Raw genomic sequence first — 14936 nt, 5'->3', positions numbered from 1 at the left:
TGAGTGTGGAGCCCACGTAACACTGGCTGGCCTCTTTGAAACCAAAAAACTCCACTTTCACCCTGAGGCCCCAGGGGAGAGGCCCTGTGAGTTGGTGCCCAAGGGGTGATCACCACCCCAGGGGTTGCCTCAGGTCCTCAGATCTCTCCTGGAGGGCTTGGCTGCTGCTGCTGCTCTGTATTTGCCTCTTGTGATCCTATCCCTTACCCATATCTACTCCCCCCAGGAGAGGCCTTGGTACCCCTTCTCCCCTGAGGTACACCTCTGCCTCAGTATCCCTAGAGCCCAGCAGCCCTGCCCCTCCCCAGCATCCCAGCTGGGCCAGAGAGAGCCGATTGTGCCAACGAGGACTGGGCCATGCCCGGCTGCCCACCTCAGGGATGGGCACCTCATGCCTGTCTCGCCACCTCCTGTGCCAATGTTGTTCCACTCCCCACTTAGGGGGTGGGGTGCAGCTTCCACTCACTGGTTAGAAGACACCACTGCCCACCCCTTACCCCTCCCCATCTTGTGTCCTGTGCTCCTATCTGTCTGTCTGTCTGTACTCCCCTAGGAGAAGTATTTTGCCACCTATAAAACTGCTGTCCTGTCCTTTGTGGCTGCTTCCAGAGCCTGCCTCTTTGTTACTGCCACATGGTTCCCAGCCCAGGCATGTAGGAGCCGCTTTCACACGGGGAGTGAAGGGGTGGATGCTGAGAATAAGCTCAGATGGAGATGTGATTTGTTTTGCAGCCTTCAATGCATCACATTCAATCCCAACAGAGCTGCGTGACCAGTCTTAGCCTTCCACTCAGGTCCCAACCCCCCTACCTTGCCATCTCCCCACAAGTGGGTCCAGGGGAAATGGAAGCTGGGGCTGAGCAGGTGTCACTCAGTGAGAGATTCAGACCCACTGGCACAAAGTCTTAAAGGCACACGCTTGTTTTTCTGCTCCTGTGGGCTCAGCTGTCCCTCCCCCACCCGAAGGGAGGGAGGGGCTGAGCTCCTTTCGGCTCCCTGCCCCACTGATGCTCTTAATGACTGGCTGGACTGATACCCCCACAAACTACCCCCACCAAGGCCTAGCCCCTGGTAACCACCTTTGGTGGGGGTGAGGGGGCATACTTGTGTAGGGGACAGAGAGAATGGGGGACACCCTCCCCCCAGTCCCATTATGAGAGAAAGAGAGGCCTTTCACGAGAAGAAAGTCAGCAGGTAACTGTGCCTGTTCCTGTCATCCCCAGCTGGCAGGATGTGGATTTCTGCCAGCTGTTGCTGCAGTCATCTGTATCCGGCGTCACACAGCATCCACCAATCACGTCTCCGTTCTGGAGGGCTAGAGCTCCTGGGTCCTTCACTTGAATGCTCTTGCTGTGTGTGTGTGTGTGTGTGTGTGTGTGTGTGTGTGTGGTGTGTGTAGGGTAGCAGACATCTTGAGGCCCTACAGATGAGGAATTGACAGATCAAAGAGATGAACTAGGCAGGCCAGTGGCCAAGTGGCTGGCCCAGGGTCACCAGGAAATTCATAGCAAAGCCAGCACTGCTGGGATTAGAACCCAGTCTCTCAGTCTCTGCCTTCCAAAGTAGTGCTCTTCCCACTGCCTTTCAATGCAATTAATCACTCATCTCCTTATTTATTTATTGGGGGAAAAAAACAATTATTGAGCATCTACTGTGTACCTGGCACATGTCTGAATGGGAGCCACAGATAAATTCCAATTCAGCACAATGAGCTCTCTGATGCGGGAAGCACTGGGTATTGTGGTAACCTGGAAACCTAGGAGACGCTTCCTGGAGGAGGTGAGTCTTGGTGGAGTCTAGAAGGATGGTTAGGAGTTACCTGGGCAGATAAGAGGGGTTAGTGTTCAAAGCAAAGGAAGCAGGTGACATGCATGTCATGTTCTGGGCGCTTGACTAGCGAAGTGTGCTCTCAGGCAGTGGCCAGAGGAGCAGGTTGCAGTGGTCCTTGAGTCATGTTAAGGAGTTTGGGCTTTGTCCTGAAGCTGGTGTGCAGACATGGAAGGATTTTAAGCAGCAATGGAAAGATTGCCTTGACTGAAGTTTAGAGCATAGATTGGAGGACCTAGCCTGGAAACAATTGCAATGTACCAGGTGAGAAGCGAGGAAGGTTTGCATTAGGCCACAGCAGTGGGATGGGAAAGGAGGTAATGACTGCTAGAGACAGTTACAATCAGGATGTCTTGGAGAGCAATTAGAGGTGTCCAGTGAGAGGGAGGGAGGAGTCTCGGGTGACTGTGGGTGGTGGTCTTCCCAGACATAGAGGAAGCAGATGAGAAAACCAAGTTAGGGGCAGAGACGCTAAGTCCAGCTTTGGACAAGGTAGGTTTAAGGTGCCTGCGGGACATTTAAGAGATGAGCAGAAGACAGCTGGGTGCGTGATCTGGAGCTCCACAGAGAGGTCTGAGCAGGAGCCTGACATTTTGAATTAAGGGCAGGGATTGTTAACTCCAGTTTACAGATAAAGCCCAGAGAGGTTTAAGCTGCTCGTCCACAGTTTCACAGCTGCAGAGCAGGGACTTGAGCTCAGATCTTTCGATTTGAAGTTTTGTTGTAGCTGTGCCCCCCAAGTCCAGTGCTAATTCCCCTGTCCCAGGATGCCCCAGCTTCTGTGGGAGTGGGTGTTGGGGAGAAAGAAACAAGTGTCTGAACATGTTCCTGCCTCCTCCCCATGTGCCTTCTGCCTGAAATTGCATTCGTCCAGAGCTTGCAGGCTGGGGCATTTCTAGGTGGCTCAGAGATATCAAGAGATGGGGAGAGAGAGATTCTTGTTTCTTGGTAACCACAAGCCCTCAACTGACTCTGGCTGCACACTCAGCACTTTGGTCGTTGTCAACAAGTTAGGATTTCAACAGCCATGAAGTGGGCTGGGGCCAGGCCCTCAGAGGCTGCTAGTACAGTCACCTCGAGAACTCCTGCCTGGCAGGGTGCTGATGGGGACTGAGGTGGCTGGGGGACTACCTACCTGGTACCCTTCGCCTCCTTCCCTGCCTAGCTTCTTCTTCCATCAGGCTTTGCAGTGGGTTCTGCCCAGAGTGAGCCGAGGTGGTAGAGGGCTCGCATCCTAGATGTGACCAATGGCTTCCATCATTCTAAAATAAAGTGGGCTGAGCTGGGACCACCATGGCTCTGAGGTGAGAGGGATGGGCCAATCTGATACCCTAGAGAAAAGTCTTAGCTCCAGTAAACATCTCCTCAGACAAGTGTGTCTTGGTTCCCTTCTAAATTAGACCATCCCACCTACTGGCTCTCAGAGTTTTTTTTTCCTTCTTAGCACACACCACATTTTGCGATGTATACTTGGGTATTTGTCTCCTCCACTAGACTATAAGCTCCATGAAGATGCAGGTTTCCTGATTCCTAACTCATATTTGTCGAATGAATGAATAAATAAATGAATGTCCCAATGATCCAGGCTCTGGACCTTGAATGGGAAGTGGCTTCTTGACTGTTTACTGAATGTGCTCCCAGCTAGCAAGGTGTCACTTTCAATTCTGCATTTGGGGGTGGCGAGGGCAGGATGCGCTGACAAGTTCTTTTCCCCCAGGAAACAGATGGTTAAAATGCTTAAAGCATTGCAGCTTCCCGCAGCACCCTCTGTACCCTGTTCCTACCCCAACCATGCACAGCCCAGCTCCTTCTTTCCTAGGACTGAAATGGAATCAGCCCAGATGGACTCTAGAGGGCAATGCTCCATTTCTAACTCTTGGCACCAAGCTGGGTGAGATGAAAATTCTGTATGTAGTGAAATATTTTCCCTCTTCTCCCCACAAACTTCCCAGCCTTCCTCGCTCCTCTTTAAACTTGTGCTCACATTCCATTTTTTAATACTCCAAACACCATTCTTCAGGCTGTAGCTTAACTCATTTTACTTCGGTCCTGCAGCACCAAATCCCAACTGTGTGCCAGACACTGGACTAGGCATGAGGGAGGGGGGTGTACACAGATGAACAGGACGTGAACCCTGCCCTCTAGGACTCACACTTGATTAGGAGAAACAGATACTCCAGTCCACAGTCCCAGTGTACAGAGAAGTCCCATTTGGCTGGAGAACCAAGCCAGGGCTTGGGAAGCAGGTGGCTTTTACGGTAGATGGCAAAAGGGTCTCAGGAATCCTTCTGGCTGAGAAGACCGTGAAAGGCAGTCCAGGTGGAGGAATGCAGAAGCAAAGGCACAGTCAGAAAGAGCTGGGCATGTGTGGACCAGGACCAGTGAGTTACCCCATTGGAGGAGAGCATTGGGTGATAACCTGGGAGATAAACCTGCAAAGGCAGGTGGGGGTTACTCATGGAGGCTATTGAATATCAGGTTAAGAGACTGATCTGAATCCAGTGGGCAATGGGGAACCATTGAAGGTTTATGAGCTGGGGAATAACAGACTCTGAGCTGTGCCATAGGAAGGTTAATAGGGCCATGAGGAGGATGCCGTGGATAAAGGGGAGGCAGACGCAGGGAGATCAGTTATGTGGGCATTACCTCAGTGGAGGAGAACAACAATGGGGCTGTAGGAGGCCAGCGGCAGCAGGATGGAAGGAGCTGGCTCTCCTGTGTGGTGACTGGCCTCCTTCTAGCCACCTCAGTCTGAGGTTGCTTTGTCTCTCCACTTCTCTTTTTGATTCCTGGGTTTCCCCAGTTTAAGCAAAGAAGGAATTTCACAGACAACAGCATTCCCCTCCTCCAGCCTGGCCCTCTGGCTCTCTCTCTCCACCAAGGTTCTCCTCTGCTGGGTCTTAGCACCTGGGGATCCCTCTGTAGGGCTCTGGGGGCAGATCCTCTTCTTGCTTCATTCCTGTCTTCAGATGTCCACTATCAGGGATCGGGGAGCTGCACCTGATCAGTCAGTTAGGGAGGGCAGTGCTGATTTCTCCTTGGTCATTGGCACCATGGGACCTATGAAAGGAGGGGGACCCTGCCTTCTCCAAGGGGAACTCACTCTAAGTCAGCCCACAAGACCCACACTAATGAAACAACCAGAGGACTGTTGAGGGTTAGAATATTCTGCTAGCACGGAGAGGATCAGCTGTAAAAGATGGGCCGCTAGAGGCTTTGCCTCAGTCTAGGGCCCCTGACATAGCGCTGGGAAGGAGAATTGCGATTCGGGGCAACTGCGTTGTGGGGCAACTGCGCTGAGTCTCACTTGTTTCGGGGTGGGGAGCATTGCATCCAGAGAACTCTTAGGAGTCTTCTCAGGGCGAGGAAGAGGGCGCGAGAGGCTGGGACCCCATTTGCCTTTCATCTTCAGGGCCCTGGACAGGTAGCTCGTTGTCACCGTGATGTCTATAGCGCCTCGAGGGACCAACGTCGCAGGGGATTCCCAGGCCCCGCCGGTAACGCGTGGGGCTTCCGTGACCTTACAGGCTAAGCCCCGCCCGACCTTCCCCCAGGGGGCGGGGTTCCGAGCTGTGGGGCCTGACCCGTGTCCCCCGAGGCCACCGAGCTCTGGCTCTGCCAGGTTCCGGACGCGCCATGGGACAGCTGATCGCCAAGTTGATGGGCATCTTCGGGAACCAGGGTAAGGGGTTCCCAGGGCATACCAGCGACCGCTCTGATCCCGCTCCCTCCGATCTGGGATGGTGTGGGCAGAGGCGCTGGGGGATCTCGGGCTCCGAGGGTCCTGCATGGGCACTCCCAGCCGGCTCTACGGTCTCTCCTGCCTTCCTCCCCTCTCGCTGCGCCCAGGGCGCAGGGACCGGGCGAGCGTCTTTCCTCCCAGCTGAATGCCGCGGTCGGTGGGGTAGGGGGCCTCTGCCGATGTCCTGCGGTTGGGACTTTGCGCTCGGCTCTTCCCCAGAAGATCCTAGATCTTCCAAACAATCACTTCTCTGGAATTGTGGAGGGGAGGCTGGAGGGGGGGCTCTCAGCTCTCATTTTCACTGCTCGGGAGTGTCTGGGGCCCCGTGGGGGAGGGCACCTGCCCTGTTGTTTTTGGTGGTGGGGAGCAGAAACGGTATCATGGGTAGATGACCCCCAGCCTGCTCGGAACACTTGTCTCCTTCCTGGGAGTCCTAGTGCAGGCACACAGTCCCTTGGTCATCGGGGTGACCCTGACCCTGACCCTGCCCTTCCTCGGCTGCCTTCAGAGCACAAGGTTATCATCGTGGGACTGGACAACGCCGGAAAGACCACCATTCTCTACCAGTTGTAAGTGACTCCCGGGGGACAGGAGAGGGCGGGACATTTCCGCCAGACTGACAGGCATTTGGACCAATCATGGGAGCTCCTTTTTGGGTTCCTAGGTTTTTCCTGTAGGTGGGAGGAGTGATAAGGGCAACTTTGGTGTGATCTTCGTGGTATAGTGGCCCCTCAGTTCAGTGGCCCCTCGGCCTGGCATTCGAAGCCTTGCGCGGTCTGGGCAATTACACTTCCACTGCTCCCGCCGTCTCCCCAGGCCCCGGCCACATGCGGTTACAGGCCTGACCCGTGTCTGAACCGGCCTCTTCTTTCTGCCTCTCTGCTGCTCCCTCCCCCTAGCGGCAGGTCCTTCCTTTCCAAGCCCAGCCTGCTGCCTGTTCAAATTCTCCAGCGTCTTCAAACTCAAAGGCCGACCGCAAGCTCCGGGAGGGCCAGATTTGGGTATGGTTGGGCTAAGGGGTCTCTCACATGTGGTTGTCGATGTTGAGTAAATACCCATAGGAGCTTTTCCCCGTTCACTGTGCGGAAGGCATCTTTCCCATTCTGGAGCCTCTGAAGTATTTTATTTACTAGAACAAAATTTCCCCTGAAAAAGTAATGTAGGTAAACGGTTAAAAAAAGAAAAGAAAAAAATTCAAACAGTACAAGAGTATATAGTGAAAAGTAAGTTTCTCTCTTACCCCTAACTTCCAGTTTCTATCCCCAGAGGTAAACACTGTTGTGACTTCTTGGTAACCTTCCAGAGAGATTCCTTACATATAAAAGCGTGTGTATGTGTTTTCTATGTCACTTAAAGCAAAGCACATCTCTGACGGCCCTTGACTGTGTCTGCCTCGTTTTTCTAATCTCTTGCTACTCAGTGTGATCCACAGACCAGCAGCATCACATCATCCGGAAGCTTGTTAGAAATGCAGAGTCCTGGGCCCCAGTCCAGACGCACTGATTCAGAGTCTGCATTTTAGCAAGACTCCCAGGTGATTCAACTGCATATTAAAGTTTGAGAAGACTGTTCTACGTTTCCCCTCTCTGCGGTCCAAGCCAGGGCAGGGCTTTATCTCGCTCCTGTCTGCCTCTCCCATGCTCAGCACATGGCCTGACCCCTAGCAGGTGCTCGGTCAACCTGGGCTGAGTTGGTCTGAGTTAGATTCAGCCCACCCTGGGAAGAGGAGTGGGGGCTAGGGCTAGGAGTGGCTGGGCTGAGCTCTGGGTACCCACTCCTACCTTCCCAGTCTGACGAATGAGGTGGTCCATACATGTCCCACCATTGGTAGCAACGTGGAGGAGATCATTCTGCGAAAGACCCACTTCCTTATGTGGGACATAGGGGGACAGGAGGCTCTACGCTCCACCTGGAACAAGTACTACTCAAAAACAGAGGTGAGGAGGGCACTGGGGCTGGAGGGACTTCCAAAGCAGCTGTGTGATCTTAGGCCAGCTGCTCACCCTCTCTGAGCTCAGTTCTGTCATCTGTGAAGTGGGGAGCATCATAATGGCCTCCTGGAATTGTTGTGAAAATTAAATAGTAATAAAACAATAGCTGATTCAGATGCATCAAGTACTCGATGCAGCATAAAACAAAACAAAACAAACCCATTGCCATCAAGTCAATTCCGATTCACAGCAACCCTATAGGGCAGAGAAGAACTGCTCCATAGGGTTTCTAAGGAGAAGCTAGTAGATTTGAACTGCCAACCTTCTGGTTAACAGCTAAACTCTTAACCACTGTGCCACCAGGGCTCCCAATGCAGCATAGTGCCTGTCAAATTTTTTGAATACTTCCTGGCGGCTTTGGCTGCTTGCTGGGGGCCCCTTGTCTTGGAAACCCGTCTTTCTTGCTCTGACAGCAGTAGAATTCAGTACTTAATTCCTGGAATGAGACAGACCTGAATTCAAATTCCAGCACTGCCTCTCACCAGCTGTGTGGCTGAGGGCAAGATACTTAACCTGGTTGAGCCTCAGTCTCCTCATCTGTAAAAGGGGATAACAATACTACCAATCCACAGGGTTGTGATGAGGCCTAAATGGAGTAATGGACACCTAGTGCTTAGCACAGCCTCTGACACAGTCAGAGGTTGTGCCGTGTACTCCCTTTGTCTGGATGGAAAAGGAATTAAAATGGGACTAGGCAGTGACATCTTGAGACTGGACAGTGTCTGTGGGGCTGGCATCGGGGCAGTGCAGAGGCCGGTAAGGGAGCACAGTGGGCAGGAAACAAGCTCATTAAAGAGAAAGCTCACCACTCTTGGCTCTCCCTACTGTCCAGTTCATCATCCTTGTGATTGACAGCACAGACCGGGATCGGCTACTGACCACTCGGGAGGAGTTGTATAAGATGCTGGCCCATGAGGTAAGCACCCCGGGGCAGAGAGGGGCCAATGATACTAGCTGTGTGTCCTTGGGGTACCTACTCAGTCTCTCTGAGCTTCATTCTTGATGCCTCAGCCTCTGGGAGCCCCATTTCAGCAACCTGAGCCAGGCTAGTTTATCCTGGTGAAGGGCTACAATGCCCTCATCACAACTGATCATGGAAGCCAGAGTTGCTGGTTCAAGTCTTGACCCCACCTCTCACTCATTGTGGGACCCTGGGCAAGGAATTTCACCTCTCTTTATCCTCAGTTTCCTCAAGTATAAAATGGAGAGGATCTTTCAATACCTAATTCATATTGCTATCATAAGGATTATGTGAACTGGTTGGGAGGGGTTCCATGAGCTGTCAGTGTCACTTGGAGTGGTTGTTACTGTTGGGATAGGGCCTCCATCCAGCCCCACCTGGGCATGGGCTTCTCTCTGCTGAGACAGCTAGTGGGCCAGGGAGGATGTGAGAGGGCCGTGGGAGGGAAGGCTGGCCCTGACAAGCTGACTTTGGCTTGCCTCCTCTTCCCACAGGCTCTGCGAGATGCCTCGGTCCTGATCTTTGCCAACAAGCAGGACGTGAAGGACTCCATGACCACTGTGGAGATCTCTCAATTCCTCACCCTCAGCGCCATCAAAGACCACCCGTGGCACATACAGGGCTGCTGTGCCCTCACTGGCGAAGGGTTAGTGGCTGCCCCACCTGGACCTCCAGGACCTGGCTCAGCCAATGGATGAGTGACCATCAGAACACTTCTGTCTCTCTCCTGTCAGATCCTGGCTCAGAGTTGGCTCCTGGGCTAAGCCAGTTGAGCACATACTCACAGCTGAGATATTGTGGGTATGCAGTGAGCAAGACAAAATGCCTGCTCTGAAGGGGTTTATTCTAGTGGGAAGAGAGGCAAAATTCCTCCTAACTCCAATAATTGCAGGTGCTGATAAGTGCTATGAAGAAAGTGAAATTGGATAACAGTGATAGAGAGTTGCGGGGGTGAGGAGGGATCTGATTTAGCTCCGGTGGCCAGGGAAGGCCTCTCCTAGGAGGTGACTTTTGAGCTAAGACCTGAATGAAGAGGAGACAGCCATGGGAAGCCCTGGGAGACAAACCTCCAGACAGAAATCACTGACTCTTTCTGGCCATTAGTTTCTTTATCTCTAAAGAGGAGCGTGATTGTCTCTACTCTCCTCAGAGTTTCTATAGAGATTAAGTAACATAATTCATTCTACAAACATTTATGGAGCAACTGCTTTGTGCCAGGCATTGTTCTAGGTGCTGGGAATGCAGCAGAGAACAAAATAGACCCAAAATCCCTGCCCCCATGAAGCTTACTCATTAGTGGGCGAGACAATGAATGAGAAAAATATATAGTAAGCTAGTGATAAGTGCTAAGTAGAAAAAATAGAGCAGGAAATGGGGATTGGAAGTATGGGAGGGGGACGTTGCAATTTTAGATAAGGTATCCAGAGAGGGGCCACTGAGAAGGCAGCTATTGAGTAAACACCTGAAGGACACAAGGAATCTAGGTCTAGCATCAGGCTGGGGAGCTGGATGCCTGGGCTGAAGAAAGGGAGGCTTTAGGCACAGTCAGCCCAAGGGACCACACATTGCTGGCAGTGTCCCTGCCGCCTCCTGGCTCAGGAGGAAGCCCCTCAACCTACAGTCAATTCAATTCAACTGGCATTTCCCATGTACCCCCAGGTTCCACACACTGTGCCAGGCAAGTGTTGCTTATTCCTGAGCTGCAACTGGCTTAGCCCAGGAGCCGGGGATGAAACAGGTATGATCAAGACTCCATCCTGGCTCTGGAGTTGCTCACAGTCTAGTGGGGCAGCTTGCTTATGGAGCAGTGCCTTCTGTGATGGAGTGGATGGTGAGGGGGCCATTGGAGCCTTGCCCAGAGACATTGCTAGGGGGCCCAGAAAGGTGGGTCCAACTCCTTCCTCCGAGAAGCCCTCCCTGACTCCCAGATGTCCAGAGGCCTCTGTAAATCTCTTTCTTAACCTCATCACGGTATATAGTTAAAGAATCATTTGTTTAATATCCATTTCTTCTGCTGGACTGTAAGCCCTAGAGGGCGTGTCTATTTTTTTTCACCAGTAACCCCAGCCCCTAGCACAGTGCCTGATGCATAGCAGGTACTCAAGCAGTTCATGTTTGTTGACTGAATAATTTGATATATAACTTCAGCTGCCCCTCAGTCTGCTCTGGGCAGGGGCTGGGAGCTTGAAGACCATCAGACTCATCAGTACACTGATCCTTGTCCTGTTTCTCCCTCCCTGCAGGCTGCCTGCCGGGCTCCAGTGGATGCTGTCTCAGACCACTGCCAACTGATGTCCCAGCCTGAGGCTGACCAGGGACTGAGGGGGTTTTGCATGAACAATGTTGGTGGAAAACTCAAGTGACTATGAGTTTTCTGTATTATCTGGTGGAGCAGGGGCAGCTATGGCCATTGCCACTGTCCTCCAATCCCCACCGAAGAGCTGACTGCACACCCTGAATTGCTGCAGGCAGGGCAGCAGAAAAAAAAGCAAGCGTCCTTCTTGGAGACACAAGGGAAGCTGTTGGATATGTTGGGGGTTAGGATGTGGAGCCCCCTCCCTCAGCACTCAACCTCTCTGTAGGAAAAATGTACAGGACATATTGGGGGCAGAGTAAGAGACCCCTGGAATTGATCTTTATTTCCTAGAACTCTGTCTCCCAGCTTTGTGGCCCCTCAGCCATCTTTGTCATGTACCCTTTGGGCAAAGGAGAGTCCAGAAAGGTGAAGGAATTGGGCTCAGGAGGAGGAGGGAGGGCTGAGCCAAAAGCTGGGAGGGGAGAGCGGGGAGGACAGGGAAGTCTGATGGTGTCTTCAAACTGTAGGGAGTTCCAGTCCTCCCTTCCCTTCCCATTCCCTCTGATACCATGGTATCTTCTTTGCCCTCAGTGTCTTTCCAATGTGAATCCTACTCTTTCCAAATGTGCCAGATTCCTCCAAGTCCTGCCTCTTTTGTCTATCTTTTTGTAGTAATTTTTTTTACATTGTATTAGGATTTTTATAAAAGTATAATAAATACCATTGGAAACTGCTCATCTCTTATCTCTACCTGCCCCGTCTGCCTATTCCTCATACTGGCTTTTGGTTTCTGTGCAAGGAGCTCTGGCAGGAAAAACAAACAAAAATCCTTGGCAATGGGAGGGACCTGCCTCAGGGGTCCATCTGGCTAAGGACTGGCTTCCTGGCCTGGGGCTCCATCATCCTCTGCCAGGTTGGAGAGGGCTGGTACCTGATTTGCCAGGATTGAGAGTCCGAGCTCTGCCTGGGCCTAGAGGAGGGGGTGGTTTAACATTGATTCATGGAGGAGAGGGGTAGGGTCCGTGGGAGTTGGAAAAGCCCAGGAGTTCTATCTAGGTAGAGCTGGAGGCAGAATGGAGTCCCAGGCTGCCTATCTGTATAGAAGGAGCAGTGCTATCACCAGAGAAGACCTAGGATGGTCCTGGGGGCAGAGGGGACTTCCCCTTCCCAACTTAGGCAGTGGACATCGAGGGGTTTAACCTTGTGGCTTTCCTGAGGTGTAATCGATTATGGAGAAGAAGTTAGAAATCCTAGCCATCCCCACCTGGGCTTTGTGTTCTTTGTACTAAATTATCCTGACACATTAACAGGAAAAAGTTGACAATAAACCAATAAAAAAAACCAGTTACTCTCCAGTAGATCGCAACGTCCACTCCCTTATTCCACAGAAATTCATTCTAACAAACAGAGAAACAGGGAAGTGGGGGTATAGCTCAGTGGTAGAGCATTTGACTGCAGATCAAGAGGTCCCCGGTTCAAATCCGGGTGCCCCCTGGGTGTCATTCAAACTTCTCGTTTTCTTAGTCCTCTCGTTCACGCCTCCCTCGGGAGATACCTTACAGGATACGGGATGGAGAGCTCGGCCTTGTCGACCACTTTTGGAGGCGGCGTGAGGATGGAGTCCCTGGCCTTCCCACTCTGCGTGTGACTGTGTTTCTGTTTCTGTGGGTGGAGTGTAGGGAGGATTGGTGGCAAGGAGCTTTGGATTGTCACTTCGTGGACGGGACAGATAGCGCGGGATAGGGGACAGACAGCTCAGGGGTAGGGCGGAGACTGGCTCACCCCCAGGTCGGCCTGGCTAAGAACCCCGACTGCTCTTCCTCAGGGAGGGAGGCTGAGTTTCCAAGGAGCGGGCTTGGTATGGGGAAGGAAGGCCCGGAGAAGCCCGCGTGAGGGAATGGGAGGGAAAAGGAGGCGCCGAGAACCAGCAAGGGGTCTCCAGCGGTTAGGTGAGGGGGACCCCGGCCCAGAGGAATATCCCCGAAGTGAAGAATCTTGAAGGATCCCGAGGGACTGCTCCTCCCACCACTATATCGCATTTTTCTTACACCATCAGTAGGAATTTTTAGCTCAGACCGTTCGGAAGCAACCTCTACCCCCATGTAAATAATCTTGTCATACTCTTTCAGTCTTTTGTAAATGTCCGTCCCCACTTTCCACATCCTTTAATAAAGGCTCCACGGCGCCTGCGCAGAAATAGTCTTAGGAGATTGTCGGCAACCGCGTGTCCAGCAGAGGGGGTATAGCTCAGTGGCAGAGCATTTGACTGCAGATCAAGAGGTCCCCGGTTCAAATCCGGGTGCCCCCTAACTCGTTTTATGAGGTATGAGGCCGAATTCGTTGGCTCGAGGAACAAGTTATTTTCTCCAAAGCAGTTTCTTTTTTTTTCTTTCACAATTTCATGTTGACATTTCCTTTTACCTTCTCGTTTAGGCAGGCGGGGAGCAGTGAGGGAGTGCAAAAACTGGGGAATTTTAGAGCAGTGATTCTTAAAATGTGGTCCCCTAACCAGCAGCATCAACATTACCGGGCAACGTGTTAGAAATGCAGATTCTCAGGCCTCACCCCAGAGCTATTCAGTTAGAAACTTCGGGGTAGGGTCTTGAAATCTGTGTTTTAATAAACACTCCATGTGATTGTGATGAACATTCAAATTTAAAGAGAATTTTTTTCTTTAAGTTACACGTCATTTTCTTATAATGTTTATTTACAAGCTGCTGTCTCAGCCTTAGCCCTTATAATTAAGAGACTTTATAAGACAGTCCGCGGGGCACCCCAGACGGGGGTATGTACAAAGAGACCGAAGCTGGAATTCCATCTTAGGCCCAACCCGACTTCCAGGAAGGAACGAGATACGAACTCGCGGAGCCAGAGCCGGCACCTGGGGGACCCCGCTTGGGCAGGTCTGAGAAAGTGAGGGAAACCACAAAACAGGAGCGTTGCTGCTCTTCACGTGGCCAGTAGAGGGCAGCAAGAAGCCGTGACTGGAAGAGGCAGCCTCCTGAGATCCTGATGGAAATTCTCCCAAACTGGGATTTAAATCGGACATCAAGAAGAACTTACAGGCAGGCTTGCCTTGTCCCATAGTAAGGTAATAGAGAGTATAGGGCTGGAGAAGTTCGTCTCTGGGACGACCTGGATCCTGAGAAAGGAGCAACTGGGATTCTGAGAGATTAGGGAACCTTTAATTCTTTTTGCCTTCCTGGGTCTCTTCTTTGGCCTCAGGGACCCCTCCTCTCCCAGCCCACGACCCTCCTCTTGGGTACTTCCCGCAGTGGAGCTCAGCGTCCACACCCTTCCCCTCTCCCGGCTTTTAGAATCCCTAGCCCCTAGTCTCGTGGAAGCCAGGGTACCCCCTCACGCCTCACTCTCCCACCCTGCAGCCCCGCAGCTCCTTCTCCATCACAGAAGTAGGTCAGGTGAGGAAAGAGGCACCTCCGAGTCCTGACCTGATTCCTGCCGTCTATTAAATCTCCTAAATTGCCGGTATTTTTATTCTGTTCTGTAAGAAAAAAAAAAAAAGCATCTATCCCCAGAGCCTGTTATAAGGTGGTGGCAGGTGGGGTGGGACGTCTCCTTGCCTGGGTCAGGCCCTGAGCAGCCCTGGAGCTCCAGCGAGGAGGGGGGCCTCGGTTACCTTTTGGGGGATCCAGGCTATTTCAGGCTAGGGGCGTATCAGGCCCCTTCCACCCTTTTACCTGCTGGGCTGGGGGGCACGAAACAAGACGGTGTTGTAAATGGGTGTGTGTGTGGTGGGGGGGGGAATAAAGTGGGAAGGAGCCATGATAGGGGGCAGAATTCAGGCCTCTGCTGGGGTGGGAAGCTGGGGGTCTCCGCTGCAAGGGGAGATTCCTGCGGGGGACAAAGAACCGGAAACCTACATAACCCTGAGAAACAGCCCAGAAAGTCGGGAGGCCTGAAGGAACTGAAAAGGGGAACTTCCAGGAGCCCACGGCCGGAGGAGGGGGCGCCCGTCCCTTCCTGAGGTCTGGCCCCTCGGGCCTTCACTGAGTAGCTTTCCCTGATAGAGCAGAGGTGTGGGGCGCTCGGCGGAGAGCTCCCTGGGGGTCCTCTCCGCCGAAACCCCAGTCCTCCGCCGGGCCCCCTTCCCGCGCGCCC

At 52.6% G+C, this 14936-nt stretch overlaps 1 protein-coding gene and 2 non-coding genes across 5 annotated transcripts; all 3 read left to right on the top strand.

Annotated features, from left to right (window-relative positions):
- The first annotated feature begins 5402 nt into the window (after positions 1-5402).
- On the top strand, positions 5403-11659 carry ARL5C (ADP ribosylation factor like GTPase 5C). 3 transcript variants are annotated; one of them, XM_023732808.1, is made up of 7 exons: positions 5403-5509; positions 6078-6138; positions 7359-7506; positions 8393-8476; positions 9016-9167; positions 10181-10259; positions 10765-11659. In XM_023732808.1, exons 1-6 carry the CDS (start codon positions 5464-5466, stop codon positions 10218-10220), a joined length of 531 nt encoding a protein of 176 aa, XP_023588576.1. In that variant the 5' UTR covers positions 5403-5463; the 3' UTR covers positions 10221-10259; positions 10765-11659. The 3 variants fall into 3 exon arrangements, with proteins under 3 accessions (XP_023588576.1, XP_023588577.1, XP_004378075.1); XM_023732809.1 differs by lacking the exon at positions 10181-10259 and having other exon boundaries at positions 7401-7506; XM_004378018.2 differs by lacking the exon at positions 10181-10259 and having other exon boundaries at positions 10765-11656.
- A 580-nt stretch (positions 11660-12239) lies between these two features.
- TRNAC-GCA (transfer RNA cysteine (anticodon GCA)) lies at positions 12240-12311 on the top strand. The gene has a single exon. It is a non-coding gene; the product is annotated as a tRNA-Cys (tRNA).
- Positions 12312-13053: 742 nt separating this feature from the next.
- On the top strand, positions 13054-13125 carry TRNAC-GCA (transfer RNA cysteine (anticodon GCA)). The gene has a single exon. It is a non-coding gene; the product is annotated as a tRNA-Cys (tRNA).
- Positions 13126-14936: the final 1811 nt, after the last annotated feature.

This window comes from Trichechus manatus, unplaced genomic scaffold (genome assembly GCF_000243295.1).
Source record: "Trichechus manatus latirostris isolate Lorelei unplaced genomic scaffold, TriManLat1.0 scaffold00054, whole genome shotgun sequence".
Classification (NCBI taxonomy): Eukaryota; Metazoa; Chordata; class Mammalia; order Sirenia; family Trichechidae; genus Trichechus; species Trichechus manatus.
The sequence above is the reverse complement of the archived record's forward strand: the minus strand, read 5'-3'. Positions and strand labels throughout refer to the sequence as shown.